At 42.7% G+C, this 24,492-nt stretch overlaps 1 protein-coding gene across 1 annotated transcript in view; it reads left to right on the forward strand.

Moving 5' to 3' along the window:
• CEP290 (centrosomal protein 290) overlaps positions 1 to 24,492 on the forward strand; it is a 318,271-nt gene that overhangs the window by 73,788 nt on the left and 219,991 nt on the right. The window contains exons 18-22 of the mRNA XM_073620204.1: positions 3,566 to 3,650; positions 13,946 to 14,088; positions 17,673 to 17,837; positions 19,025 to 19,174; positions 19,918 to 20,033. Coding sequence (XP_073476305.1) covers positions 3,566 to 3,650; positions 13,946 to 14,088; positions 17,673 to 17,837; positions 19,025 to 19,174; positions 19,918 to 20,033 — 659 coding nt within the window. The remainder of the gene's footprint in view (positions 1 to 3,565; positions 3,651 to 13,945; positions 14,089 to 17,672; positions 17,838 to 19,024; positions 19,175 to 19,917; positions 20,034 to 24,492) is intronic.

The raw sequence follows: 24,492 nt of genomic DNA on the forward strand, positions 1-24,492 counted from the left end.
AATGTGTTTTAATAAATGTAAGCTAGTGTTAGCCCCTTGAATTTGATCTGATATCGGCTTCTTGAAATCCTCTACAGCAAAGCTCAGACTCTAAGAAGAAAAAAGCAGTACAAGGAAGTAGTTAGTTGAACTGTAATTTTCAAGTGCTAATAAGTAGCATACTGATTGGAGGAGAGAGCAGAAAGAGTGACTTATCAGTGTACTGTTTCCTTGCCCAGTTGTAGACTGGGGGAGGGATAAAACCTGTAATTGTGATTTAACTGAAGCAGAGAAGAATCAGACCATCCCTTCCAGCACATACAAAAATTACCCTGCATTTTCATCAATTGATGAAAACTACAGCAAAAATCAATTCCATTTTTGTCAACAACGAAAACAAAATGAAAATGTGAGGGAGGGACGTTTACCGACGTGAACTACCGGTTTCCTTGCAGCTCTGCCTGTAAAGTCCGTGAGTGCTTCCTCTCCCAGCAAGCAAGGTAGCGAGTAGCAACCATAGCGTGCTTAGCACTGTGCACCCAGCATTACAGGCCTCCTCAGACCACCCAGAGCACTGTAAGTGTGTACATTACAGGCCTCCCCTCAGACCAACATCCAGAGCACTATGAAGAATTACAGGCCTCTTAGACCACTGTCCCAGAGCACTGTGCATTACAGGCTTCCCCTCAGACCACCATCCAGTGCACTGTGCAGCATTACAGACTTCCCCTCAGACCACCATCCAGAGGACTGCGCAGCATTGCAGGCCTCCTCAGACAATTGTCCAGACCACTGTGCAGCATTACAGGCCTCCTCAGACCACTGTGCAGCATTACAGGCCTCCTCACACCACTGTGCAGCATTACATGCCTCCTCAGACCACTGTGCAGCATTACAGGCCTCCTCAGACCACTGTGCAGCATTACAGGCCTCCTCAGACCACTGTGCAGCATTACAGGCCTCCTCAGACCACTGTGCAGCATTACAGGCCTCCTCAGACCACTGTGCAGCATTACAGGCCTCCTCAGACCACTGTGCAGCATTACAGGCCTCCTCAGACCACTGTCCAGACCACTGTTGTCAGGGAAATTCTAAGCTTCTCCCTATAAGCATATAATTTCTTTGCGCTTAAAAGCACAAGAAGCTCTCTTATATAATCCTGGGAAAACGCGCTCATTTATCTCTCAAAGTAACATAAACAGATGCTGGTATCGCCTCGAGCTCAGTATCATCTTGCACAAGGTAGCCAAGCTGCTTTTATTTATACTAAACACATGGATAACAAAAATGGCTGCTGGCTTCAGAATCAGCCACTTGTATTCAATCAAAAGAACCAATGACACATGCATATATACAAATAGAAATGCAGTAGTGACGTGTGCAGATGGTGGTGCGCAAAAACCATGCGGCCAGCACATGGTTCCGAACACAACCGTGTGCACACTCCCACTGCTACCAATTATGCGAGCCATACTACATTATGGCCCAGTGGGCCATAATTTTGTATGGTTATGCTATGGTTCCCATAGACGCAGACCTGCTTACTTAGGAGTTTAAATGCGATCGCTATAGAGTGGCCAGTTCCTTGATGAGGCATAAACAAATATCCTTAAAAGAGCAAACAGATCCGCCGTGTCCACGGGAAGGTTACCGCATCCAGTGGTCTTCCACCAGTGTCTGTATGTGCGAATACCCTCGCATAAGTGTATTTTACAGCAAAACAGACACACTGAGGGGCATCTGACAACATACATTAATGAAAATTTCCACAACTCTGTGCAGCATTACATGCCTCCTCAGACCACTGTGCAGCATTACAGGCCTCCTCAGACCACTGTGCAGCATTACAGGCCTCCTCAGACCACTGTGCAGCATTACAGGCCTCCTCAGACCACTGTGCAGCATTACAGGCCTCCTCAGACCACTGTGCAGCATTACATGTCTCCTCATATATATACATATACATACATATACACACCGTATTTATCGGCGTATAACACGCACAGGCGTATTACACGCACATTCATTTTAAGAGGGAAGTTTCAGAAAAAAAAAAAAAATTTAAATAAGGAACTTTGAAGCAAAACAAGGGTCAGTGCCCATCTGCAGACTCACCATTGCAATCAATGCAGCCTGATCAATGCCCATCTGCAGCTTCACAAGTGCCATCAATGCAGCCTCATCATTTCCATCAATGCAGCAGCCTCATCATTGCCATCAATGCAGCAGCCTCACCATTGCCAACAGTGCAGCCTGATTGATGCCCATCTGCAGCCTAGAGGGGACAGGGAGGGGGGCGGGACGAGCGCCGACAGATTACATACAGTGAGAATCTCCTATGATAGATAGAACAGTGGTCCAATGGTGGCGCAGTGGATGGGACTTCCTATTACCTATTACAGAGTCCGCCAAGTAAACAGGAGAATCTCACTGCATGTAATCTGACGGCGCTCGTCCCACCGCCCTCCCTATCTTCTCTGAGGCAGCCAAAATTGAAGTATTGGCGTATAACACGCACACACTATTTGCACCCGATTTTCAGGCTAAAAAAGTGAGTGTTATACGCCAATAAATACAGTATATATAGTGAGAAAGAGGGGAAAAATGCATGGTGGTGTCGTTTATTATGCATACAAAGGGATGGTTCTGAGTAAAATGCAGTGCATGTTGTTATGTTCATTTGCAGTATTCTATTTAAGTAAAGACTGCATACCTCAAAGTTGGGTTATAATAAAAAAAAAATACGTATAGGTTATTGCTGTGGGCATTTCAAAGGTTTCAAAGTCTTTAATCAACATATTTTTGTAGATACACAAATATCTCAGGGAAGGTCCTCCTAATGGAGGCAGCTACTCCATTCCTGGCTAGATACTACCAACAGACATTGAATCTGTTTAAGTTCGCTGTGAGTGAAGTCGTTCTGAAACTAGTATGGGAACTGACAGCCTCTCTCCATGGCTTCTCAGACAATTTTTTATATATTTTTTTGTAGTTTCTCCTAATTTACATACATAGTATCTGCTTAAAAGCACTGTGAGACACTTGCATGGATCAGTCTGGATCAGTATCCAACAAAAACGGCTACGTAATATTATGATTTGAAAATAATCTATACTGAACGATTATGCAATTATATACAATAGTTCCAGGTTCATAGATTCCCAATAAGAATACTTCCCATTTTTGTTTTGATTTTTTTTTTTTTTTTACTTATGGACTTTATGGATTGATACACATTGTGACTTTTTGTGTCTGATGTTCAGACGGTAGCATGTGCTACTTCCTTTGTCCCTTTTTTCCCTCTCTCTCTTTTTTATATGCTTATACAATATGTCTTTGTTGTTTAATAGCAATAAAAATGAATTATTATTACAATATACATATTATTAAATTACATATAATATACATATTACATCATTTTGAAAGTCTAAAAGTAATTGTACAAAGATTTTACAGTCACATTGTAATGTGCATAGTGGGTTAAAGGCCTTCCAGCTATTGCACCTTACTGAAGGAGCACAGTGCTCATGCAAGGTGTTTTTTTTTTTTTTTTGTTGTTTTTTTCATTATGTATTTTTCTTTTCAGAATGAGCTTTTGTCAAAAGAATTAAATAACAAAGAAAGAGAACTTGAAAGAAGCAAAACTGTTGTTGTTGAATTAAAATCCAAATGTAAGTATGTTTTTTGTTTTTTTTTTCAACTATATGTACTATATGTGGGGATAAATATACACACACTTCTACAAGTTAACCAGCCATTCTGACATATGATTGAGTTTTAACTGTGGGTGTGGAGTGACAAACATATTCATTTATATTTTTGTTACTGCCTCTAAGGGCAATTCACATTTTGCACTAAGCTCATCCGGCTACTAGCTCATTATAGGCACTTTTCATGTAAACCAGTGTCAAAAGAACAAATGGCAAATTCCATTTAAAGTAAATGTAAATCCTTCCACGGGGCTACCCTGTGTTGCTTCCCTGCACCAGACTTTTTTGTTCCCTACCACATGTACCCACCCTACACATGCAGAATAAAATATGGACCCTGGTGAAACTGATCATGCACTTGAATGTTTTACCTCATACTCAACATTGTGGAACAGCCACAGTTATTCAGAATTACAGAAAAGACAAGGATTTGAGCCGTAACCTTAGTATGATCACAGGTTGATATATGTACACCAAATTTATCAAGATCTGGTTCTTAAAGCATTAAAATTCTGCAAAAGGAATACACGATGAATATGAGATACTAAAGCAAAGGTTTTTCCAGTATTTACAAGTGCATCATGCTTTGTTGGCGCAGTCAGCTATGTATATAGACCTATACTGACACCCTGCTATTTAGACACATAGCTACTGTAAAGGCAAAAAAAGTTTTACTTTCACAGTTTCCAACACACTAGTGCTACAAAATGCGCAGAGTCTCTCATCTTGCACGAAGGGCTTAGAAACTGACATGGGCTGAATGTTGGATGAAGAATGGTCTGATATTTTGTCTGTTGTGTTGTCTATTCCCCACTTAACATCCGAATCAGCTTTTCATACTGCACATGACCTATCGATCTCCACAAAAATGACACATTGGGGATGCAGAGGCACCCCAATATGGTTCAAAAGTGATTTAGAACTGGCCACACTGTTTCACATGCTCCAGAGGTGTAGCTTGAAGCTTGCAAGAGTTGATCTGCCCCCCCCCCCACTACCACCCACCACTTACACTACACACCAAGATACTCCCGCCATGCGCCACAAAACTCCAGGTGGCTAAAGAGTTATTTCAGATCTTTATTTACATATTGAGAGGGTAAGTCAAAAGATTTTGGAGAAACTGTCCACATTTTGACATACCTCTCTAATTCTTTTTAATACCCTGGAGGAGGGGTAAGTAACCTTTTGAGAGGTGGAGATCTGCCTGAACAAAATGAAAGTTTAAAGAACACTAGGGTTTGGCGTCCTTTCCTCTTTTTTTAACAAGGCCTAACTAAATAGTAAGGAAAACATAGACAAATATCATAAAACAAAGGTCACTATAAAAAATATAAACTTAGCCTATCAGTGTCAGTCAGTAGAGCAGTGAACAGTGTCAGTAGGGCAGAGGACGAGATTTCATTATTTATTACCATTTTTTTTTTTTTTTTTACAATTTTATTTTTTATTTTTAGCAGCCCTGTTGTGTTTTTTTTTTTTTTTTTTTTCTGTTACCCCCTGATGTCTCACTTTTGAGACAGAGAAAAGGGATTGAGGACACAGCTCTCAATCTCCATCTCTGCACCCTCAGCAGCACAGAGTGAATGAACAGGAATAGCTCTGTATAGAACTTTTCGTTCATTCACAAAACAAATCATAGTAAACAGTTTACTACGATTCAGTTTTGAACTGTGTACTACGACACAGTGAGTGATCGGTACCAATCTCTCACTGTGTTCTTTCATAAAAGGAAGGAGCCAGTAAAAGACATACTTCCCAGCTCTCCATCCTCAGCAGCAGCAAACCCGAGGGAGAGGAGAGGGAGGAAACCAGCAGGGCTGCTGGGGGGACTAGGGGAGCGCACGGGGGGGCCGTCAGCAGAGATGAGTAACCCGAACAGGGCAGCATATACAGGAAGCGATCTCCTCCGTTTTACTCCTGCAGACGCTGAATGTCTATGGGAGGTAGAGGAGCACAAGCAGTCTGTCAAAGGCTGCAGGAAGATTTGTTTATGTATAGGCCGCCCCTCCTGTCCAGGTGTAAAACAGGGAGATTGCATGGGCCCCCTGGAGCATGGAGATGGGTTGCAATTGCAACCCCTGACGCTACGCCAGTGACATGCTCTGAAGGTGCCCTAAACTGTTTATATATTGGAGAGATATTATTGATACGGTTAACAACATGTTTCAAACAAACTTGTGCAATTATCCCAAAATCTGCATTTTAGAATTAGGCTGGCCATACATAGTCGAATATCGAAAGAATTTTCTTTTTAAAATCAGCAATTTCGTGCGTTTTGTGATCCAATGATGCCACCATTGATTTAGAAATTTCACCAACCAAGCCTTCAATTTCACCTCGTGAAAATAATTTTCGTGGCTGGGAATCTTCATTTCTTTCCGGGAATTTTCTTTTTTTTGCACATGCGCATTATTTTTTCTTTTACATTTCTTGCACAATTCTGCCATCATTGATTAGAAATTCGTTTTTGAAAAAATTTCCAGCATGCCCGATTACTCAAATTCGATTGCTGCACCTCACTAATGGTGCGAAATTCGAGCGAAAATTCTTAGATAATATTTTCGAAATAAAATTCTTTCGAAATTCGACCCATGTATGGCCAGCCATAGTTAAGGAAGGAAACTATACTGAAAAACACATACTACCATTACTGAAGTGTTATGTATTGCACAAAAACTTATAGCCCCAAAATGGATATTTTCTTCTCCCACTTTTAATATATGGAAACAGTCTGTTAAAGCTGAATTCCAAGAATCCAGCTGCTTTGTAAAAAGTGAAGGCACGCTATGAGTTAAGTCTAAGGAACTTCATGACGTCTCCTGGGCTTATCTCTATTATTTATATCTGACAGTTTTATTGTGCTTTCGGAAAACGTCTATCGCTGTATTTCAGGGAGCCCGACACTGATGCTTTAGATATAAGCATCTTCAACATTAGAGTCGGTGCAGCTGCTATGCCTGCCCCTTCTCCTGCCCAATCGCTGAAGCCTTTGTATTATGGGAACTCAATCACAAAATACAAAGGCTTCTCTGAATGGGTAGCACAGGGGAGGGGTTGGCATAGATGCTGTGTGCCTCTCTCTCTGCTCCCACAGTCCCGAGTGTCAGTGCATGCTTCTGCAAAGCTATAAACCTATCAGATATAAATAATAGAGATAGATACAAAGGTGGCATGTGCCTCCTTGGACTTACAGTGCCTTGAAAAAGTATTCATACGCTAACTTTTCCACATGTTGTCATGTTACAACCAAGCACGTAAATTTATTTTATTGGGATTTTATGTGATAGACCAACACAAAGTGGCACATAATTGTGAAGTGGAAGGAAAATTCTAAATGTTTTTTCAACATTTTTTACAAATAAATATGTGAAAAGTATGGCGTGCATTTGTATTCAGCCCCGCTGAGTCAATACTTTGAAGAACTACCTTTCGCAGCAATTACAGCTAAAGTCTTTTTGGGTATGTATCTACTAGCTTTGCACATCTAGAGTGACATTTTTGCCCATTCTTTTTTGTAAAATAGATTCTCAATTGGATTTAGGTCTGGACTTTGACTGGGCCATTCTAACACATAAATATGCTTTGATCTAGACCACTTCATTGTAGCTCTGGCTGTATGTTTAGGGTCGTTGTCCTGCTGGAAGGTGAACCTCCTCCCCAGTCTCAAGTCTTTTGCAGACTCTAACAGGTTTTCTTCTAAGATTGCCCTATATTTGACTCCATCCATCTTTCCATCAACTCTGACCAGCTTTTCTGTCCCTGCTAAGGAAAAGCATCCCCACAACATCATGTGGCCACCACCATGTTTCACATTGCGAATGATGTGTTCACAGTGAAGTGGACTGTTAGTTTTTACATATAGCGTTTTGCTTTTAGGCCAAAAAGTTCAATTTTGGTCTTATCTGACCAGAGCACCTTCTTCCTCGTGTTTTCTGTGTCCCCCACATGGCTTCTCGCAAACTGCAAACAGGACTTCCTTTTGGCTTTCTTTCAACAATGGCTTTCTTCTTGCCACTCTTCCATAAAAGGCAGATTTGTGGACCGAACGACTAATAGTTGTCCTGTGGACAGATTCTCCCACCTGAGCTGTGGATGCCTGCAGCTCCTTCAGAGTTACCATGGGCCTATTGGCTACTTCTCTGAATAATGCTCTCCTTGCCCGGCCTGTCAGTTTAGGTGGACAGCCATGTCTTGGTAGGTTTGCAGTTGTGGCATACTCTTTCCATTTTCGGATGATGGATTGAACAGTGCTCCATGAGATGTTCAAAGCTTGGTATATTTTTTTATAACCTAACCCTGCTTTAAACTTCTCCACAACTTTATCCCTGACCTGTCTGGTGTGTTCCTTGTCCTTCATGATGCTGATTGTTCAGTATGGTTCTCTAACAAACCTCTAAGTGTTTCACACAACAGCTGTATCTATACTGAGATAAAATTACACACAGGTGGACTCTGAAGGCAATGGGTTCCACTAGATTTTAGTTGGGGGTATCAGAATAAAGGGGGCTGAATACAAATGCACGCCACACTTTTCAGATATTTATTTATCATCAATTCTGAAAACCATTTATCATTTTCCTTCCACTTCACAATTATGTGCCACTTTGTGTTGGTCTATCACATAAAATCCCAATAAAATACATTTATGTTTTTAGTTGTAACATGATAACTTGCATATCAACAAGGGGGTTGAGCAAACACCTTTATGAAACACTGAGCGATGTCTAGAAACACCAGGTCTTACATCTCCACAGCTAATCCTCCATAGGCTTTTATGTTAAATGCTGCTGATTAACACCTCAGTTAGTTACTTGACGTGATAGTGGTCAATGATAGATAAACTACACAACTTGACACAAGAGTCTTAAAGCTAGCCATAGATGGAACTTTGGCTGGTTGAGCAGGGACCAGACGAATTTGTGATCCATGTGTGGCAGTCCCCATTTGACATAAGTCGATCGGAGATGCGGAAAAGCTTTGTTGATCAGTGACTGCAGCTGCTGAATAGCTTATTTTGTCAGCAGAGTCCTGCTGTCAGAATACAATGTCCCAATGGTGGAATATTCCTCCATCCACCTTGTGTGGATAAAAGGGTCTGGCCAGCTTTAGATATTTTATTTCAGAACCTTTTGATGGCATTTTATGTACCTCCCCCATTTAGTTCTGCTATAGTTACAGAGGGCTTGCTGTATATGACTCGTCATCCTTCGATTCAGGCAGTGTGGCTAGGGGATTTTAACGTTACGCTGAACCCAGCATTAAACTGTCACCATTACCTACTACAGCTCCAACCAACGCTAGATTCTCCTGACTTATCACCTCCTTTAATCTCACTGATACCTGGCGCCTTACGTTCCCGCTCGACCGAGCTTACTTCTGTTTCTCAGCCACTCATAACACCATGTCCCTCATAGACTTTATACTTAGCTCCAACACCCTTGCCCCAATGTTATTGAGAGTTGAGTTCTCCCCTAGACTACTTTCAGACCATAGCCCATATTGGATTAGCCTTTCCGTCCCATTAGACAAACCACCCTGTACGTGGCGCCTGAATCCGTTCTGGCTCACCCTGCTATCAGAGGATGACGAGCTTGGTAACAGTTGGAGAGCCTACTATTTAGAGAATAACGGATCTGCATCCCCAGATATAGTATGGGAAACCTTTAAATTACACGCACGCTTGACTCTGACCTCCTGTATCTCAACAGGCTGAAGGCTAATTCAGCAGCCGCACTGGACAGGGCAATGGGGGATCTGTCCTCCACTGAACAGGGCTACATATCAGACCCTTCTCCTGCTGGGGCTGTCCAACTCAGGTTACAAACCAGGGTGGTCAACCAGCTACAGCATGAGGTGGCCAGGAGAAAACTTTTCTTTGCCAGGCAAAAATTGTTTAGATATTTTATTTCACCAATACAGGATCATTATTATTGTCTGTTACAAGGGGTACAGTGTGCTTTTGATAAGCAATGCCACATACAGTACAGTAAGTGCAATATTGATGAATGTATGTAAAGTGTCATTTATCGTGTGTATGTGACAAGGCCGTCATTGTTACAAAATTTAAAAGCATTTTGAACTATATCTGTTCATGTTTTGGTTTGATGTATTGAAAAGGGGAGTTTAGCGAAGGAATGGGATGAATAGGTAAGAGTGGGTTTTGCTTTTATGTACAATGATAAAAATGTAACAACTCAATAAAAATTGTAAACCATAACTGGATGTTTGCTAAATCCCTGTGTATTAGGAAGTACTGCCATGTTTTTGTGTTCCTGTAAGTAATGTGTTTACTTTTTTTCATCCTCTATGCTGCTGATCTCCTCTTGCCTCTTTCAGCTACTACCTTTCTACATGCACTTGTTGCAGTGCCATTGCTCAGAATGAGCTTCCTAGTCTTGGACCATGCCTGCACAGTGTGTGTTGACATGGTTGCTTGTAGACTTTACCAGGGGTGCATGTGACTGGTCAACAACATAAGAGCACAACTGTTTGTGTGGGTATGTGTATGTTTATACACTACACCAGGGGTAGGCAACTTTAACCACTTCAGCCCTGGAAGTTTTTGCCCCCTTCCTGACCAGAGCACTTTTTACAATTTGGCACTGCGTCGATTTAACTGGTAATTGCGTGGTCATGCGATGCTGTATCCAAACAAAATCAACGTCCTTTTTTTCCCACAAATCGAGCTTTCTTTTGGTGCTATTTGATCACCTCTGCAGTTTTTATTTTTTGCGCTGTACACAAAAAAACGTCAATTTTGAAAAAAAACAAAAAACTATTTTTAACTTTTTGCTATAATAAATATCCCCAATTTTTTTTTTTTTTTTTTTAAAATCAAATTTCTTCATCAGTTTAGGCCAATATATATTCTTCTACATATTTTTGGTAAAAAAAAAATCGTAATAAGCTTATATTGATTGGTTTGTGCAAAAGTTATGGCATCTACAAACTATGGGAAAGATTTATGGCATTTTTATGGCATTTTTATTTTATTTTTTTACTAGTAATGGTGGTGATCTGGGATTTTTAGCGGTATTGCAACATTGTGGCGGACAGATCGGACACTTATGACACATTTTTGGGACCATTGACATTTATACAGTGATCAGTGCTATAAAAATGCACGGATTACTGTGTAAATGACATTGGTAGGGAAGGGGTTAACACTACAGGGTGATCCCTGTAGTGTGTGTTCCCTCACTGTGTTCTAACTCTATATAGGGATAGGACTGAGTAGGAGAGGAGACATTTCACTGTTCTTACTTACTAGGACATGTCTCCTCTCCTCTGACAGCACAGTTTACACACACAAATCCTTGTGCTGGCGCTCGTGCACATCATCGCACGTGATCGCTGGCCACGCGCATCAGGTCCCCTGCCGTGCAGCGTGTACTGAAGCCGGTCGGGAACCAGTTAAAGATGCGGAGATCTACCTGAGCAACATGGGAGAAGTCAAAGATCACCGGGCACAGTGTTGCCTCCTCACACCTGATTTAAACCTCTAATTGCCATACTACCGTGTTGCAATTGTATTCATTGCATCAATCATGGGTTTAAATCAGGTGGTGAGGAGGCATATTGCCTCCTTACCACCTGTAAAACACACTTGGATCTCTTTTCAGAGGAGCAACAGTGCCTGCTGCACTTGTGAATGAGCCCTTAGTTGCATTCGGCAGGGCTCGTTCACACACAGATTTGGTAAAACCCTGCGGTTGAGTGGCAGTTTTACTGCCCCCTGTACCTCCCTCCTTTAGCTGCTGAGGCAGCAGCCAAAAGTGTACACATGCCACAGCAGGAATTAAGCCCCCTGTTGCTTTTGGTGGGTGCTACAGCCTGCAAAACGCAACCCATTCAATTAAATGGGGCCACTCCTCAAGCTCCCTGAAACTGCGTGCTTCTGTGGGGTCCAAGGGGTTAAAGCAGGTTGTGAGAAAGCAACACAAGGTTGCAGGGCACTTGCAGAGCGGCCTCATTCACTTAAATGGGTCATGCTTGGCAGATGCTACACCCACCAACCATAACCGGGCATATAACGCCTGTTGTGGCTGCAACATTTACACCCCTAGCCACTGCAGCTAAAGGGGGTGCAGTTGGGGCGGGGGTGATAAAAACATGTCTTAACTATGGGGTTTTGCCACCCCCGAACTGCAAATGTAAATAAACTCTAATTGTTCTGAGCCCCCTATAAGACTGCTTTCACACTGATGTGCTGTGGTTTACCTGCACCTTGGATGTAGCGCAGTGCATCTGCAACTTTCCTGGGTTAGCTGCGCTTTGCCATAGACTATTATTGTATCCTGCAGGTGTAGTATCACTCCGCATAAGACAGAAGCCAGCACTACAGAGGAGGCATTGGCTTATGCGGCTCTTGCTCCTTACTACAGCTCCAACTTTACAAGTAGTCCCTCTGCATTGCACTCTGTTTAACCAGTTCCGAACCACCCACTGCACATTTACTGCGGCAGGGCGGCCCAACTGCTCAAAATAACAAACTTGTACGTTGTGGTTTCTTCCGGGTATGGGGGGCGCGCATGCCGCTGGCACCTCACTTCCGCTGTGATTGGACACAGTGGGAGCCAATCAGCGGTTCCAGCAGACACGATGTCCGCCGGGACCCACCAATCGTTGACAGGTGAGGCAGAACGGCGGTCTGCCTAAGTAAACAAGGCAGACTGCCCTTCTGTCAGAGAGAAAGATGGAGATCGTGTGTTCCTGCTAAGCAGGAACAAAGATCTGTCTCTTCCTCCAGTTAAGCAATCCCCCACACAGTTAGAATGCACTCCCTAGGAGCACACTTAACCCTTTGATCGCCCCTGGTGTTAACCCCTTCTCTGCCAGTGTCATTAGTACCGAGAGAGTGCATTTTTTTAGCACTGATAACTATTCGTGTCACTGGTCCCCAAATAGTGTCACTTATGCCGCGTACACACGACCGGTTTTGCCGTCGGAATAAACTCTGAAGGTTTCTCCGACGGAATTCCGCTCAAGCTGTCTTGCATACACACGGTCACACCAAAGTCCGACCGTCCAGAACGCGGTGATGTACAACACGTACGACGTGGCTAGAAAAAGGAAGTTCAATAGCCAGTAGCCAATAGCTTCCGTCTCGTACTTGCTTCATTGCATGCTTTGTTTTTGGTACGTTGGAACAGCATACAGACGAGCGGCTTTCCCGATAGGAATTGGTTCCGTCAGAAAAATTTAGAACATGTTCTCTTTCTAGGTCCGTCAGAATTTTTGATGTAAAAAGTCCGATTGGGCATACACACGTTCGGAATATACGATGAAAAGATCCCGTCTGACTTTTTCTGTCGGAAATTCCGTTCATATGTACACGGCATTAGTGTCTGATTTCTCCACCGCAATGTCTCAGTCCCACTAAAAATTTCTGATCACCACCATTACTAGTAAAAATAAAAATGCCATAAAAATATCCCATAGATTGGTTTGCGCAAAAGTTATAGCATCTACAATCAATATACGCTTATTGGGATTTTTTTTTTACCAAAACATGTAGCAGAATACATATTGGCTTAAATTTATGAGGAAATGTGATTTTTTTTTTTTTACTTTTTTTTTATTTATAGGATATGTTTTATAGCAGAGTAAAAAATATTTTTTTTTTTTCAAAATTGTCTGTCTTTTTTTTGTTGTTGTCGATTGTCAGTTAATGCGACGCAGTATTGTATCGCAAAAAATGGCCTGGTAATGAAGGGGGTGGAACCTTCAAGGGCTGAAGTGGTTAATGCTCTGGGTTGGCCGTCAGCAAGCCCAGACCACGATCTATAAGTCACCTGGCCGCAATCTACTGGTAGATCGCGATCTAGAGGCTGCTGCCCCCCGCGCTACACTGTTGTCACCCCATTACAGACAGTGCCTGAACAATGACCTTGGGTTTTATTTTAGTGAAAACTGCAGCTTTAAAAGGATTAAAAATGACTTTTGTATTTACAGTAATGTGTTAAAACATATAAGAGACTTTAATGGTTAGGTTCAAATGTACTTTAATTAAGAATTCTGTTTGAAAATTCAGGGGCTTCTTTATCCAACTCAGCACACACACAGCAGGATTTGGCAGATTAGAAATTAATGTTCTTCGTGGTATATAGGAAGCATGGACACTTCAATGAAAGATGCAGAAAAGGGGCCAATTATTTTTAAATCTAATTTTTCTTTTGACATTTCTTCTTTGCTACTGTATATGAAATGACAAATGTATTGAATTACAAGTCCTTATTTTGTTTACTGTTCAGTCAAAGAGCTATCTGAAGAAAACAAGCAACTCCAAAAAGCAATGGGAGAAATCCTACAAGCCATTAAAGACTCTCAGAAAGATCCCAACATAAAAGGAGGTGAAGCAACTCTAATTATTCCCAGTCTAGAACGACTCGTTCATGTGAGTACAACCAGAAATAGCTATACAATTGCTATCGCATATGCTATATTGTGTAGCTTCGCACAAAATATGGCAAGAGATAAAGTCCGTCTGATGTGCACCTTTTTCTTACCCAAGTATCTACTTTGCAGTTTTAGGATCCATGGTGCACATGTATAGACCCCTTCCAAGTTGGTGTATTTTAGATAGGCTTATAAATGTTTTTAAAAGTTTATACATATATACATTTAGACTGGGTTCACATTATTGTGACTTGTGTTCTGCATGTAGGCACCCTATTCATTTCAATGGGCTGCCCTAGCCGACTAAACGGATGGAAAAAAGTCCCTGAAATTTTTATTTTCTTTTTTTTTTAATCGCGCCTCACTGAGCTGTGGCCCCACGTGGTTTGTCGCGCATGAAAACCTACCGTGTTTGCCGATGCTTGGGGTGCCATTAAAAATGAATGGCATCCCCACATGTTTGCTAAAGAGCAGCGCATATGCCTAGGAATGTGCATAATTTTGGATGTGTTCCTGACCCGCTGTAATGTAAATCTAGCCATAAAGGATGGCTGGGGATATAAAAACATGAGTGATGCCCTTCATTTGTTCTAAATAATATTAATTTCTATAATTAAAAAGCATACAGTTTTAATGTTAAAGTGTATATAAAGGCAACGCAGTCCAGTGTTATTGCTATCTCCTCATAGGGGAGATTCATCTCTATTTGTACTGACGACCACTGTCACTGAAACAGAAAGCAATGGGAATTTTAACATTTTAGAGATGTCCCCAGAATGAGAGGTAATGGTAAATCTTCCATTGGGGACACCTGTCCCAAAGGCAACTGTCTAAGAAGAGAATTACCCACACTTAAAGAGAAGCTGCAGTCTGCTCACTTAATTTGTAATAAAAACATCTTTGCCATTCTGAAGCTTCCCTCCAACCACTTTGCATATTATTTTATATATACTGTGATTCTGTACTTGCCAAATATGCTGCAGAAATCTCCCTCCACTGAGTCTGGCTGCAACCATTTTAACTGTGGGCATCTAAAGCTGCTACCTATTCACTTCCTGGATTTGCACAGAGGCACACGTCCAGCCCTGCAGCTCTCATTGGCCCTCTTATGACTCATCACCCTTCCCTTAACCGGCAAACTCTCACTAGAGTGAGAGAGAGAGCTGTGCATGATGTCATAAGCCTAGGCTTTTTACTAGAGAAGAAACAGGAAGTGGGCTGTATAAGGTATTTACTGGCAGAAAAAAAAGTTTTACTATCCAAAGTTAAAACAACAAGGGCAGAAGATTTAGTAGATGGAAAGATGAAAAAATTACTGAAGTTCCACTTTAAGGACATTTTATTTAACTTCCTGTCAGTCTCTGTAGAGATATAGTAGTGGAATGAGGATTATTGCATTTATTGAATCCCAGCACTAAACAAAGTTCACAAGATACTTGCAACAGATGACAAAATCCAACAGAGTAAATATTCCAATGAACAATCGCCTTCAGAGTCCCATTCGTCCTAGCAAGCATAGAGATACTACAATCCAGCATATGTCCAATCCGTAATAATATGCACCTATATAACTTTCATGCATGCAATAATGTGTATTATAATCTAGATCTGTGCTCTCATCTTGATAGAGAAAGAATGTAAGAAAAGAAGGAATCTAAGGCCTCATTCCCACGAGGCGGATCTGCTCAGCTCTGTCCGCCAGCTCAGCAGGAGATCTCTCCGTTGATCTCCGCTGAGCCGGCGGATGACAGGTCTGTCTCTGCTCACTGAGCGGGGAGGGGCCTGTCAGAGCCCCGCCGATTCCTATGGAGGGATCAGACGAAAACAGACAGCATGTCCGTTTTCATCAGATCTCATCTGATCCAATCCGCCAGGACGGATGCGAACGTAGGGCCATAAGTTTTATCAGATCGGATATCAGCGGACATGGTAACCACTGACATCCGTCGCTCCATAGACCTGCATGGAGCGTCCGTTCAGGTCTGCCTAAAAAACTGACAGCCGGACCTGAACGGTCTGTTTGTGTGAAAGGGGCCTAAGAGCTAAAACTTCCCCTGAAATACTAGTCTGACAAATGGGGTTTCTGATTAACATAGCAAAGAGTCATAAGCTCTATGTAAAATAGAGTAGGCTTGGACAAATTCTGGCCTGGTCAATATGCCAGTACTGTATGTGTGTGTATGTGTGTGTTTTTATATATATATATATATATATATATATATATATATATATATATATATATATATATATATATATATATATATATATATATTACATACATTACATATATAAATTTAATTCTTGGGCCCAGGCTGCATAATGGGTCTTGGGCCGGCCCTGATCACAGTAGCTTAATATAATGATTTTATATAGGTCTGTAAAAATCCAGTCAACATGGGCAAATGTTAAACTATGTTCTATTCATGACAGTACTGTAAATGTGCAAAATGTAGACTATATGCAGAATGGTATGTTAAGCTGGCTATGCATAGATTGAAATTTGTCCAGTTCAGCCGCGACTGGTTGAATTTTGATTCATGTGTGGGCACTGTGGTTATACAGAAGTCGATCTACCGATCGAGTTCTGTACAACCAACCTGTTGTTTTTTTGACGCTCAGTCAGCACCGTAGGCTATAGCCGGCAGCACTGATTGTTGTATTCTGACAGCAGGGAAGTCTTACCTCTGTCAGAATACCATAGCTCAGCGGAAGGATTCCTCCATCAACATTGAGTGTGTGGATGGGGGGGATTGAGCCAGGTTTTTTTGTGCAACCCACTGGTTGAACAAAAAAAAAATGACTTGTACGGGCTGCCTTATGGATCTGTATGCTCCATATAACCAGTGATCTGAAGTGCACAGGTTATTATTAATTATATTAAAGCATAGATAAATGTGTATGGACCTTCGGTTTATAGAATAAATTGCATTGGTTGCAAAAGAACAGTATATGAGACAATTACTATGTACATTATAAAAAGTAATTTCCTTTGTAGAATAATGTATTTAAGAGTTTTTATTACAACAATACTAACAAAAAAACATGTCACATTAAGCATTTCCACAAGTGCAAAAATAGAAGATCCAAAGGACATGTATAATATGTGTAAGCGCACAAAGAAGAACAACATAATATTAAAGCACACTCTGTCAAGAGTTAGCAGCAACCTTGAGGGCATATACACAGACCTAAAACATGAAATAAAACTTAACAGGTAGGGTCTAGAGCCAATCCTAGACTGTCAAAGACAGTGCTAGATTGACAACAATGTGGCCCACCTGGCCCAGATGTTGAGGGAGGGGGGCCAAAGTAGCCTCCATCAGAGCTCCCCCAATAGGCCACCACCACAAGGGCCACACACAGGTATATTTAGATGCAGAGAAAGAGGATTAGGATCATCTTCATTAGAGGTGGCCTCGCCTACAGTGGTGAAACATTAGTTCAGTATGTTGTGGTGTTTTTTTTTTGTTTTTTTTTTGATAGAACCAACATGTGGCTAAGTCCTAGTATTGTTTTTTTATGGGATGTTGACATCTGGACACAGGTGCTTTTTATAAAGTTGGCAGTGGATTTTCCTTTCAGGCTTTTGAGATTAAGAATACCAGTGGCATATTTGATGCCAGTGTCCATCTGAAAGCCCAGGTGGATCAACTCACTGGAAGGAATGAGGAGTTAAGACAGGAACTCAAAGGATCCCGAAAGGAGGCTGCAAATGCATCAAACCTGCTGGCAAAAGCTAATGACAAGGTATGCTGTGTTCTGAGGGAGTTATAGTAAGTGCTTATTTAATGCGGATGTTTTACCTTTTTAGATGTCATTTGACTAATCTTCATTTACCAACTAACTTTAAGGCCCTATTCACATTATCACGTTGTGATACTTTTGATGATGTGAGTGCCAATCATTCTGAATGGGACCCCAACGCACCTTGCTGACAGTGGTGTGCTGCCCAGTGCTAAAGTGCGTTGTCAAAAAGGTGCAGGTCCAATTTCTGAACTAGTTGAGTCAACTCATTTTGAATGGGCTGCCTAGTGGAGTGCACATAAAAATGTGAAAAAAACATGTGTAATGAACTGCACCTGAGCAGCTAGGTGTGAACGCAAAGTGTTTGTGAATATTTACTATTATCAGGACTAAAGCCTTATTCCCACTGAAGGTTTTTGTAGCTGCTTATAGGGGTGTCAGGCATTTTTTTTTTTCCTGCCTCTAAACTATCCTGCATGTTAGCCTTGCATGTTAGCTTTTGTGTCCATGCACACATTAACTTTTAGCAGCTTTTAGTGGCAGGGGTTTTTTAAAGGCAGAAGGAAAACCCCACTGCCAGTACATTCAGCAGCAGCAGTGTTTTGGCCGAAAAAAAGGGTCTATAGGCGTGTTAACAGTAGGCGCAGTTAACGCTTGAAAGGTAATTAATTTCAATGGCCAGAACAAATTATTATTCATGCCAATGAAATAATTTAACACCCTTTTCCAAGCGTCGTGCATTTTTTTTTTTTTCTGGCAAAACGCCACTACCAGGAGTAAAGGTTTTTAGGAGAGTTTGCAAAACTTTGGATTTTTAGTCCATTTCTTTGCCTGCAAATATTTCATATGTTACCAGGCAACAGGAGGCACTCTAGGTTACTTTTCACATGTTTACCTGATTAATCTTGGCTGCTTTGATGAAAAACCCTGTTTAAATTTTTAAATGTTAAAATAAAGAAACTAAAGAAAATAAAGAAACAGCTGGCTGGCTGAGACTAAAAAGATAAACCAATTTTTAAGCTTAAAAATAATTACACAGAGCGATCAAAACATTAAAACAGTTTCCTCCAAAGAGTGACCATGATGCAAATCCAACATAATGCTTCTGAGCTAATAAATCATTATAGTTTATGAATAGCAGTTTCTTCTAACAAAAAAAAATCTACTTGGTGTTTTGCATCATTTGCTAGATATTACATCTGGAGAATGAAATTCTACTTCTGCGTCAATCCGAAGGAGCAAACATAGTGTTCAGGGCTATAAACCTTCCAGAAGGAATGTCTCCTTCCAGCACCAACCTCATTAACTCTCAGAATGAGTACCTCTTGCACTTGTTACAGGTATGTTCTTCTGTTTCTATCAGTCTTTAAAGTAAACAAATTTCATGTTGAAGACCTTTTTGTTTTTCACTGAGATCCTGAAGGTGTGACAGGCATCTGTTATCGCATGGATGAATCATTAGATGTACTAATATTTTAAGCACTTGAGTAGCACTTTTACTTGTTGCTTGCAACATTTTTAGTATGCTTTGGTAGCAAGAATAAACACCATATACAGCAAATCCCACTAATTTAAACAAGCCTTGGGTAAATTCATACAGAAGTGAAAATGGCTATGAAGTGCTCCCCATCCACCTATCAAGAGCTCACCATCCACCAGGTAAGGAGTATAATGAGCTGTTCACCTCAAGCTCTACTATTATACTGAATTTAAATGCTTGAGGACTGCCAAGAGTGTTTAATAAGGTAAACAGAACAGAGCCATGTATATAGCAGAAAACTGCATAATGTTGGGGTCCTCTGGACACTGCTTATATATATTTTTTTTAAACAGCCTTTACAGAGTTAATTTAATATTTGTTCTGGTGGTAACTTTTTTTATTATATGGTCATTGAACTGCTGCACTACCCCAAGTTTCCTATTGTTTGGCACATATTGTATTTATTGAAAAAAATATATATACAGTATTGTGTTGCATTTTTAGCTGCTCAAAGTGTTTCTTTCCTTATTTTCATGCTACATTAAAATATTTCAGATGGCTGGGAACAGATTATAATGTTGATTTTACTATTGTGTTCTTTAGGAAATTGAATCCAAAGAACAATCTCTTTTAAAGTTTGAAGAAGCTATAGAGGAATACAAGAGGAAAAATGCTGTGATGAGACATCAACAGGGGCTTATCTATAAGGAGTATCAGAGGTATACATAAAAACATAAGACTTTTTCTTTATCGTACATCACGGGACACAGAGCAGCATAGTAATTACTATGTGGGTTATAGGCCACCTTCAGGTGATTGACACTGGCACACCCAAGACAGGAAATTCACTCCCTATTTAACCCCTCCCATACTGGGAGCACCTCAGTTTTTTTGCCAATGTCTAAGGTGTTGGTCACGATGTGCTCTGAAGAGCTCCGCTGGAGGGATCCTTACTGGATTTAAACAGCCTCTACAGACCGGATCCATCCAAAGTGCCACTTAGGCCAAAGTGGATGGTACCCGGGCCTCGTATTAGAAGAACAAGGTTTTGCCTGTAACGCCTCTCTTTGGAGTGCTGGACCCCGGGACCCAGTGCTTTGGTCATGCTCACATTACCATAAAGTTTTCCTGGTGGGGTGCTATACAGGTCCAAGGGAGTGGAACCCCGATAAAAAGGGACCTGGTCCTTGAAGGTTTACTAAACGCAGTCCGCCATGGTGGGTGAAGGTTGGATCTGTCTGATATCAACAGATCCTGCAGCGGGGATCAGGTAAGTGAAGAAACCTAGGAACTTTTAAGTCCACCTATGGATTTCTTCTGTGAGTAAATGTTATCATGCCTAATATCTAATTTAAAGGTTTCGCACAGAGCAGCCCCCATCCTCCCCTTCATGGGTCCCCCTGCCGGAACTCCTGCTTCCTCCATCCCGCTGAGTGCCCCCATAGAAAGCCATTCTCTATGGGTGCACTCATGTGGCCTCGCTATTGACACAGACAGCAGGGCTCTGCCCCGCCCCCACTCCCTTGTCATAAGATTTGATTTACAGGAGCAGGTGACAATGGTTCCCCCTGCTTTCAGTCTGCCCAGTGAGGAGGGACAGAGCCAGGAGAACCCCTGCTCTCGTGCACATTGCTGGTTCGAGATCTGGCTCAGGTAAGTATAAGTGGGGCTGGGGGGGGAGGGGGGATTCTTTGCATCAGAAGGTTTTTTACCTTAATGCATAGAATGCATTAAGGTAAAAAAAATCTTAAGACTTTAAAACCACTTTAATATTATATTAGTCAGTAGCGTAACTACAGATCATGGAGCCTCATAACAAAATTTTGATGGAGCGTTTTGGTGACCTCCCTTTTTGTCGTGAATCTTAACAGTGCTGTATGTCTATCAGGGAGAGGTAGCAGGAGAGCTTTCGGCATTGACAGTGCATTACTAATGACCAGTGCTGTGAACAGAAGTCAGAAAGTCAGAAAAGAGGGGGCGGCAGAGCAGGGAAATATTGACCTTCATTTTCCAGCTAACTACTCTGTCCTCAGTAGTTCACCAGTCTTTTTCAACATATCAGATATCAGGTTCTAAGTGTTTCTTCCTAGGCCTCTAAGCCCTTCCACTGCCACAACAAGCAAGTGCTGAAAGAGGTGGTGTATTAGTAAGTTTAAAAAAAAAGTAAGGATATTGACCACAGTATTTTATATTATGACATAATTGTTAGCATTCCAGCACACAATTGCGCTATACAAACTTTTTTTTAAACTGTGTTTTTTTTTTGACAGAACTATAAACAGCTTTCAGTCTTTACCTGAGGAGACAATGCAGGGCCGCGGTCTGTGCCCCCCTATGCGGGGCCGCGGTCTGTGCCCCCTGTGCAGGGCCTCAGTCGACATCTCTTATGTGGACCTCGGAGGGGGGGTCCCGGTGGGTGGGACCCCCATATCCCCCCCTGACTTTTTGGTGTAGCTTTTAGGCAGATAGCCTAGTACAGGGCTCTCCTGTCCTCCCCTACCTCCCATGTTGAACAATCCTATCTGTCTCTGCCGCACGGATGTGGTCACGCTCCCTATCCTGTCAGGGAGTGAGGATGACGGCAGAAGGGCTCAAAGGGCCCTGGTTGTCGCATTTGTTACATCTGTGTGGGAACCTTTCAAGATCGGGATGCGGCGGTGGCGGCGGGGGAGGGCCAGTGCCCTCTTGGATAAACCATCTTACGTGGCGAAAGCGTTCCCCTCTCTCTCTCTTATTTTGAAAAATTTGTCCATGCAGACTGGGAATGTCCAAAGTGCCTTTTGCGTTTCCAAAAATGCTGGCTGTCAGGTACCCCTTTTGGGAGTCCCCCCTTCAGATGGGGACTGTTACACCAGTAGTGAACCCCTCTGTCTCTAGGCTGCTAGAGGCAACCATGACTCCGATAGAGGAATCTCTGGCTTCTAGGGGCCCAGCTGGCATACGTGGAGGGGAAGCAGAATTCCCCTGCCTTTGCTGCTTGGGGACCTATTGCGTAGGTGCTGTGGTTTGTCTGCTATGCCTCTTGGCCACAGTTCCCCTGGTTGCTGAGTCTGTTGCCTCAGTGGTGCTTAGACATGTATTTTGGGGGGCTACTCTGAATGACTTCATGTCGCGTCTTGAGTTTGTCCGGTTATAAGATAGTTTTCCGGCTGTGTTCCTCCAAACAGTTTGTTTGTTGCTTCCAATGGTCGTCTGTCGCCAGACTGCTTGCTGTTCTCCGCGGGGGCTGTGCAAGCCCCATTACTGCAGAGTGTGATTGTCCCCATTCCTGTGCTGGGAACAGTGTCAGGGGTTTTATTTGAACCTGTGCACAGCCTAAAAGATGGAGGGCATAGTACATCCAATTCTGGACCTCAAGGCCCTGACCTGCCTTGTGTGGGTACAGGAGTTCAGGATGGAGTCTGTCCACACAGCGGTGGCACTCCATCATGGGGTCTGTCTGACTTCTACGACATCTCGAATGCTTAGGCAGTCTGTTATGTGCCCAACTCCAGCACTTCCTCTGTCTGCTAAGGGTGCAGAGCATTATCGGCGCATGGTGTGGTCCTTTGATCTGGCCGCCACTCCTCGGGTGTTCACCAGGTGTTGTCCCCAGATCTGGCATGGTTACGTCAGTGGGGGTTGACGGTCCTGGGCTGCCTGGGTGATCTTCTGCGCCAAATTCTCGATTACCCCGAGGAGCAACGTAGTTCCTATACAAACTTTCTCTGATTTCAGTTGGTGTCTATACTATCGGAAGTCTGCTTTGGTCTGGCCAGAATGTTTGTTTATCTGAGCCTGTCGGGCTTCAGCTCTGGCCAGTGTGTTTCTTCCCCTGGACAGACTCCTCTGCGGATCTACATGTGGGTGTTGGGTCTGATGGTATCTACCCTTCTTTGAGGCAAATTCATTTGCACAGTTCCATGTAGGCTCCCTTAGGGGAGATCCTGGCATAAGGAGACAAATACCCAAGGTCTCTGAACAATCGGATTCGGCTAAGTCAGCAAACCAGAGGTTCCCTAGTCTGGTGGCTTCGTTCTCCGGTTTTTCAGTGGGGAAGATCCTTTCTCCCCTAGTATTGTATAGGGTGACCACCAATACCGGTCTGTCCGGGTGGGGAGATGTCCTGGGACTGAGCTCGGCTCGGGATCGTTGGACACCAGGGGAATCCGGAGGGCCGGGTAATATCCCAGAATTTCAATTGATCAGACTAAGTCTGGATCACGGACTGCTCGACTTTGGGGACTCCCAGTACGGATCCAGTCGGACAAGGCAACAGCGGTGGCTTATGTCCTTCACCAGGGTGGGCCAAAAAGGCTGTTGGCGACCCTGGCTGTTGCCAGTATCCTCCTACGGTGGGCAGAATGTCTAGTTCCAGCCCTTTCTGACGAACGCATTCCAGGAGTGGAATGCTGTAAGACGGATACCTCAGTTGGGTAGGGTTGGGCCATGGGGTGGGCCTTTCTCTGGGCCGTGTTTCATCAGATTTGTCCTCGTTCCTTTTAGGTGGCTCCATTTCCGACCTCCATTTACGGAGGGATGAGCAGGAATAGGCCTTGAATACCATAGAGGGCCAAGTGTCGGCCTGGGCGGTCTTCTTCAGCATCTCCTGGTCTCGCACTCCCTGGTGCGTGGCTTTTTGTTCAAGGGGTTAGACGTCTGTTTCCACCGGGGTGGTTTCTTCCACCGCTGTGGGATCTGAACGTGGTGTTTTCGGTTCTCTAAAGGCCTCTCTATATTTCTCTCAAAATATTCGGGAGGTTCCACTGCTTACGCTGTCTCAGAAGGTAACCTCTTGGTGGCTATCACCTCTACTCACAGGGTTTCGTGAATGGTGGCGTTATCTTGTCATTCACCTTACCCAGGTTAAGGTGGTGCTATTTTTTTTTTTTTTACATAGTTCCGTCCTTGGATTTCCATTCAAATAAGGACATTGGGTTGGCTTCTTGTGTCCCTGGTCAGCACATCCCAAGGAATTGGCTTTATCTGGCCTGGATGTGTTTTGGGGGATTCGCACGTATTTGCCAGCCACTGAGTCTGTTGGTCTGGATGGATGGGACAGATGATGTCTCTGGGCTATCCTGTCAGGGATCAGTTTCCTCCTTTCCTGTTTATGGCATGTTCTTCTCTGGCACTTAGTGCTTCTTGGGCCTTCTGTCATCAGGCAGCCGTTGCACAAGTTGACAAGGCAGCCACTGG

This window comes from Aquarana catesbeiana, linkage group LG03 (genome assembly GCF_042186555.1).
Source record: "Aquarana catesbeiana isolate 2022-GZ linkage group LG03, ASM4218655v1, whole genome shotgun sequence".
Classification (NCBI taxonomy): domain Eukaryota; kingdom Metazoa; phylum Chordata; class Amphibia; order Anura; family Ranidae; genus Aquarana; species Aquarana catesbeiana.